Source organism: Neocloeon triangulifer, unplaced genomic scaffold, assembly GCF_031216515.1.
Source record: "Neocloeon triangulifer isolate White Clay Creek 2 clone unplaced genomic scaffold, ASM3121651v1 ptg000004l, whole genome shotgun sequence".
NCBI classification, from domain to species: Eukaryota; Metazoa; Arthropoda; class Insecta; order Ephemeroptera; family Baetidae; genus Neocloeon; species Neocloeon triangulifer.
Genome location: NW_026775547.1, coordinates 2,758,543 through 2,765,444, shown reverse-complemented (window position 1 = coordinate 2,765,444; position 6,902 = coordinate 2,758,543). Strand labels below are relative to the sequence as shown.

Below are 6,902 nucleotides of genomic sequence, written 5' to 3'. Positions count from 1 at the left end.
CGCACGCGTAACCTGCGGCCAGGGAGAGAGCAATAAAGCCTGCTGAGCGTTGGGCGTGCACTGTGGCGCTGCCCGGCGGTCAGGACGCAAACTGCTCAAGCTGAACGAGCTCAATAAGTTGAAGTCGAAAAATCTCGCGGCAGCGGGAAGAGAGTTTTTCGCGCAAATGTATTATCCCATTAAATTTTTGTGTTATTGAAAGCATTTACTTTTAAAATATCAAATTATTGTTTTTTTTTTCTTCAGAAATCCAGAGACCTGACATGTTCTAAAGACAAAACTATTCTTAAAATAAAATTAATACAATTGAATATTTAGTTTTATAATTTTTTTTTTTTTTTTAATTTTATCTAAACACTTTTGTGCCCATCTTATAAAATATACAGGCTAACTTAGCCGCACCTCAGATACACTCGTCATTTCAATTTCAGGTTGATAATTATTGGTTGTAAAAAAAAAATACTTACGTTAGGGCAGCAATTTTGCCAATATGATAAGAGAATCAATAATAAATTTTTTCAGAAATTTACCCCATTTCCTTCTTGCATGATCTCTCAAAGAATGAAAATAATTGCACTGCTATATTGTCTTAAATATCAGCTGTTTGGAAAAAAATTAAAACGGTGCGTGGCTTGCTCAAGCTTATTGTTAGAGATAATGTTAATTGAAATTAAAAAATTTATGAACCAATTTCCGCAAAGATGCCCCCCCTCAGAATTTTATAGCGGTATTGAAAATAATGTAGCCTTAACAACATACTAAAATTACAAGATGATATTACTTTTAGTTTTATAGATCATTTTAATTGAACATTAAAGAGCATTGAAAAAATGTTTTCTTATTATTTTTTGAGTTCAAAACAGTGAAAAACTTGCAATTTTTAGTAAAATTCAGTAAAAGTAGCGTAACTAAATTAAATTAAATAATCACAATGTACACGACTCAGCAGCTGTATGAAAGTAAATTATTGGAATTGTTTCCTTTTAGCACCCTTAAATCTTAACTTTTTTATAAGAGTTCTAAACAATTTGAAAAACTAGAATTTTTAGTATAATAAAGTACAAGTAGCGTCACTTAATAAAATAAAATAATCACAATATGTACGACTTAGCGGCTATGAAAGTAGATATGAAAGTAAATTTTTCGATGCCTCCTTTTAGCATCCTTTAATGGGGGTCAGCCAGTACACGCTATACTTCTGACAGGGCGCTATACCTGATTCTGCTCATCGCTATGCCAATAGGCAATATTGATAATTAAAAATTAAAAAAAAAAACGACAAAATGCAATCCAGGGATGTAAAGCTTCACATAGAAATAATTGATAAAAATACAATTGCATTATTATTATTATTATTTATTCTACTCAAGTCATACAGAAAAAAAATTGAAATTGGAAAAATGAGCAGAAAGGGTATCACAACTTTAATTAATGCCATTAATGTTTTGTGTTGATGATTTTGATATAAAAAACAATTTTATTATATTAAATCAAATTTTCAGAATTAATTAGAAATGTGAAATGCAAAATACTTTCTAACAGAGCTGCTTAGAGTGAAGAATAAGCTTTCAACGATATAATCTTAATTGACGAAAATAAAAATTGCAAATAATAATTCTGCTCACGCTCCAATGTTAAAAACCTAACTTTAAACAGGCACCGAACTTACTCAAGAAGTTCAGGTTTTGCTAAAAATAGCGCGCATTTTATGTAACATACACATGCGTTGAGAGAGAGCCGTGCTATTCGCGCTGAATGAAAATCATGTTGTATATAAATAATATAAAAGCGAGAAAGAGCACGTGACGGCGGCTGGAGGAGGACGCGATGACCACAGCACCCTGATCAGAGATTCTCGACGGCACGCATGCGTCCTCAGCGTCTTAAGAAGTGAGCACCACCGCAGATCTGCTACATTCGCCTTCCGGCCTAACCATGGACACGACCACCGGTGCCAACGGGTGCGAAAACTATCCGAAACTTAAAGTGGCCATCGTCGGAGGAGGACTTGTGAGTAAATTCTTTAATAAAAATAAAATAAATAAGCTGCAAAATGTATTAATTTTAATCTTCTCTCCGTGCCGTTTATATCTTTTCATTTTAATCTCTATCTTGAGCCATTAAAAATATTGAAGTTTTGCATCTTTTACTTATGCGTTTTGATATTTTAAATTGATTGACATTGAACTTCATCGGCAAAGGTTAACAAGTCAGTCGAACTGTTTTAATTTATCACTCAACGCTATATTTTTTGAAAGCACGAATCTCAAAGAATTCGACAAAATTTTGTAAATTCAAATTTGAAGGTCGCATAACAATTTTTTATTTATTTGATTGGTGACGCTTTAAACGAGCTCGGTGTCTCTTGGTACAGAATTGTTACGTAATTTAGAAAACATTATTGGCGATTAGCCAAGAGTTAAGTTTAGTCTAGAATAATGAGACAACCAAACAAATAAAAATATAAAGTTTCCAGGTCTGAAAACAATTTATAAAATTTTCTAATTATATAATTATAATTAAAAAAAATATAATATCAAAATTCTGTCATTTTTTACCAAACCATGCAGTCTAACTTCAGCCACGTTCACCAACCAATTTTTGAGGAGAGAGACTTTGAGAAGCCTATAAAACGCACGTCTGCTTCTCACATTTCTCCCTCCTGATTAATACACCTTTTTTGCTGTTTGACATGTTTCGGTAAAAATTTAAAGAGCTGCAAAAGGATTTATAATTTTTCAACATAAAATAATTCTTTTATTTAAATTTTCCAATTTTATTGTTATAATCATTTTACTCAAATTAGAAAACATACATTGAAATAAAATGTTTGTCACTATAAAACCTTGTAAAAAAAATATATTGAAACAAATTATATTTTTTATTCTTAATTTTGAGTTGCATGTTGCATTTTAAATAGGTCGGTACCCTGAGCGCGTCATTCTTTGCAAAGAGAGGTCATGAGGTGCACTTGTATGAGCTTCGACCCGGTAATATTAAAAAAAAAAAAATTTATCAAAATTAAATTTTACTCCATTTTTTTTTTAATAAGACATTCGCCACTTGGAACACGTCCCTGGCCGGTCTATCAACTTGGCCCTCTCGATTCGCGGCAGGGCAGCCCTGAAGGAGGTGGGCATCGAGGAGCAGGTGGTTCAGCGCCACGGAATCCCGATGTTCGCTCGCATGATCCACAACCTTGACGGCACCACAAAACCGATTCCGTACGGCAAAAAAGATCAGGTTTGTTTTTGTGACGAAATTTGAAATTCCCGATTAAAAATTCAAAATTTCCAATAGTGCATCTACTCGGTGGGCAGGCGCTTCCTGAACGAGGCTTTGTTGACAGGTAACTCGACACCTAACCCCGGCCGCAATGGTTTGCACGTGACTCCGCCGCGCGTTCTGTTTCAAGGATGTCTCCTTTGCGTGTCACTCTTAATCTCTTTCCAAACCCCATCTGACCACTTTGATATATGCGCTACGATCCCGCATGCTACATAACACTTTGATTAACAATTAAAAAAATAAACCAGCACCATATATATATGAAATTTCAACCTAATTGGTCTCTTTTGCGGCGCGGCAGCGTGACGCTCAATTTTTAAAGTTTTATCTTTCTAATTTCTTGGTAATATTTGTTTCAGCCGCTGAAAAATACTCCAACGTGCATTGTCACTTTAACGAGAAACTGGTGTCGGCAAACTTGAACCAGGGAAAAATGACATTCGAGAGGTAGGTCTGTTGTTCATTATTTTGCAAAAAATGATAACAATTGCTCAAATATTTCATTAATCATGATAAAAAATTGTGAACTCTCATTCTTGGCATTGTTAAGTACATTAATTACACTTTCAAAAGCAGATGAATAATGAAACGAGACAATGATTATTTTTAAATATAATTTCATTTAATTTGGTGATTTTTCTTCTTCAAATATTCTTAAATTAAATTTTTAGAATCCAATAAAAGGAATATTAATGACTTGGTGTAAAATCTTTTTGATAGAGAAAATACTTTGCTTAATTACTTATATTCAAATTGTATTTCTGGATAAATTCAAAATTTAAGTTTAAAAAAAACATAATCAATTTTTTTTTATAATAATCATAAAAGTCTATTAAAATACTAATTGGCTATATAAATTTTTCTCTGAAGACTCAAGTAAATAATTGGATTTAATTCAAACTAGGCAACCAAACAAGGAAGTCCACAATGTGGAGGCGCAGCTGGTTGTTGGTGCGGACGGCGCCTTTTCCTCCGTGCGCCGCCAAATGATGAAGCAACCCCTGTTCGACTTCAGCCAAACATACATTCCCCACGGCTACCTTGAGCTCTGCATTCCGCCCCTGTCAGACGGTTCGCACGCCATGCCCAAGAACTATCTGCACATCTGGCCGCGCGGACGCTTCATGATGATCGCCCTGCCCAACCAGGATGGTTCCTGGACGGTCACCCTGTTCATGCCCTTCGAGGAGTTTGGCAAACTGAGCACGCCGGAGAAACTGCTCGACTTCTTCCAGCAGTACTACCCGGACGCTCTGCCACTGATTGGAAAGGAGAAACTTGTGTCCGATTATTTTGCCTACAAACCATCGCCCCTTGTGTCCGTCAAGTGCGGTCCGTACAACATCGGCGACACGGCCATCATCATCGGAGACGCTGCCCACGCCATGGTGCCCTTCTACGGGCAGGGCATGAATGCGGTAAATAATTTGTACCAAATGGGAAATTGATGAAAAATAAGAATTTAAAAATTGAATATTTAACATTTATATTGAACTGGAACATTCTTTTTTATAAAATAATTGGTATATTTGAATTTAAAATATAAATTATCTCCATCTGGATTTAAGGGAAAATAAATTAAATCAATCGCACTTTTTTGATAGGGCTTTGAAGACTGCCGTTTGCTGGACGCGGTGCTACTCAAACACAATTTCGACCTAGGACCTGCCTTGATTGAGTTCTCAAAGACCCGAAGACCAGACGCTGAAGCGATTTGCAATTTGGCCATGTACAACTACGTTGAGGTAAAATTAAAAAAAAAAATTCTCGAAACATATTTTTAACCAACGAATTGTTTCAGATGCGTGATCTCGTAAACCGAAAGACATTCCTCATCAGGAAGCACTTCGACAACCTCCTGCACACCCTGATGCCCGACCTGTGGATCCCCCTCTACACTTCGGTCACTTTCTCTCACATGCCATACGCCCAGTGCATCAAAAACAAAGAGTGGCAGGATAAGGTGAAATTTACAATAACAAAGCAAATCCCAAATTAAATCTTAATTAATTTCAGATGGTTGACCGATTTTTGTCCACGATGGCAGCTGTGGTGGTGGCCATGATAGCCTACTTTGTTTACTCGTTTGCTTTTTAAATATTCCAATTTGAATCTCACAAAAATTATAAGTTTTTTGATAAATTAAAGTGCCGATTTCTTAAGAGATACAAGAGTTTTTTATTTAACATACAAGCCCTTACTTCTTTCCCTTGCCTTTTCCCTTAGCTGCGGCCTTGGCGGCGGCGTTCTTAGGATTGGCGGACTTCTTGCAACGCTTCTTACCAGGGTAGACGCGGCCAGAGCGGGCAGCCTTTGTCTTCAGCTTCTGGTAGACCCTAGTGATGATGCGGTTGCGAGTCTGGCGGGCACGGCCCAGCTTGAAACGGTCGAAGTCCGTGAGCGCGTCTCTCTGCAAAAGAAATCAATCATATCTATTTGTAAAATAAAAATCAAACACAGAAAATTTACTTTCTGATTGACAAGAATTTAAAATCAAAATGCAGATCCTCACCCTCTTTCTCGCAGCAATTTTCTGAGCCCAACTGCTCTCTGCCCACTTCTCGGTGATCTTAGCATCTTTCCAGTTCTTGCGGACAAGTCTGGTAGGAGCAGTGTAGGGAAGAGAAAACTTGAACTTGGTCAAGTGCAGCTGCTTGAAGCGGACAGCTGTTCTGGGGACTCCGGTCTCGGGGCCATCGACCAATGCCTATAAAAAATAAATAAATGTTAATTTCAAAATATCCAGTCTGCTTCAAATATCAATTGAAAGATTTATATTCAGATTAAAGCTTATAATCATTTAACGATCAGACGGCAATTCCTATAAAAAGGTCTCATCATAATGAATTGACAGGACTTGAGTGACATGCTCGAAAATGGAACTTACTCTGCTTTGATCGATGACGTCCACGATGGTGCACAGTTTGCCACTGTGATCGCCATCGGCGATGTAGGCCACTCGGCCCGATTCAACGAACCTTTGGAATGGCTGAAATATGAAAGATCGTGTTATTTAGGCAAAAAAATTCGCATGCACATTGTTTGGAGAAGTGTCATGGCACTGAAGCCTGCTCAACTTCATAACAGATTTCACGTGGTTTATGGTATCAAGGGGTGAACAAAATCAAGCCCATTGCAAGCAAAAGTTTAAAAAAGACAATTAAAATTATATTTCAGCAGCAAACTCATAAAATACGGGTAAAAATGCAAGGCAAACTGGAAAATCTGGCACAAACAGGGACCTGTGCGCAAACCACGTGGCAAAGCGGCGTTTTGTTTACAGGTACCAATACAGGGTACGAGTACAGATTTCCCGGTGTAGAATTATGTAAAGATTATTAATTTTAAAATTTGTGGTGTTTAAATGTCAATTTCAAACAGAGAGACTCAAAATATTGGAAAATTCATACCGCCGGCGTGCGCTTACCATTCTGTTTCGGATGACAAAGAATAATGGCCGACAACTACCACTATGGTCAAATGAGTTTTTGATAATTTTGCTTTAAAATTGATATTATTTGTTATTACGTGTAGCTACACAGTTAAAAAATGTAAAAAATAATTAATATTGTTAAACATTTAGTAGTGAGCTAATTAAATAAACTATTAAATTG

At 36.5% G+C, this 6,902-nt stretch overlaps 2 protein-coding genes across 2 annotated transcripts; one reads left to right on the top strand and one right to left on the bottom strand.

Moving 5' to 3' along the window:
• The first annotated feature begins 1,852 nt into the window (after positions 1-1,852).
• Positions 1,853-5,452, top strand: LOC132193567 (kynurenine 3-monooxygenase). The gene is made up of 9 exons (XM_059614322.1): positions 1,853-2,010; positions 2,921-2,990; positions 3,053-3,243; positions 3,301-3,349; positions 3,648-3,735; positions 4,193-4,706; positions 4,893-5,033; positions 5,090-5,251; positions 5,305-5,452. The coding sequence occupies exons 1-9, from the start codon at positions 1,936-1,938 to the stop codon at positions 5,383-5,385; spliced, it is 1,371 nt and encodes a 456-aa protein (XP_059470305.1). The 5' UTR covers positions 1,853-1,935; the 3' UTR covers positions 5,386-5,452.
• Positions 5,443-6,776, bottom strand: LOC132193568 (large ribosomal subunit protein eL14). The gene is made up of 4 exons (XM_059614323.1): positions 6,716-6,776; positions 6,176-6,277; positions 5,801-5,995; positions 5,443-5,698 (listed from the first exon to the last, which is right to left on the bottom strand). Exons 1-4 carry the CDS (start codon positions 6,716-6,718, stop codon positions 5,486-5,488), a joined length of 513 nt encoding a protein of 170 aa, XP_059470306.1. The 5' UTR covers positions 6,719-6,776; the 3' UTR covers positions 5,443-5,485.
• Between the last annotated feature and the right edge of the window lie 126 nt (positions 6,777-6,902).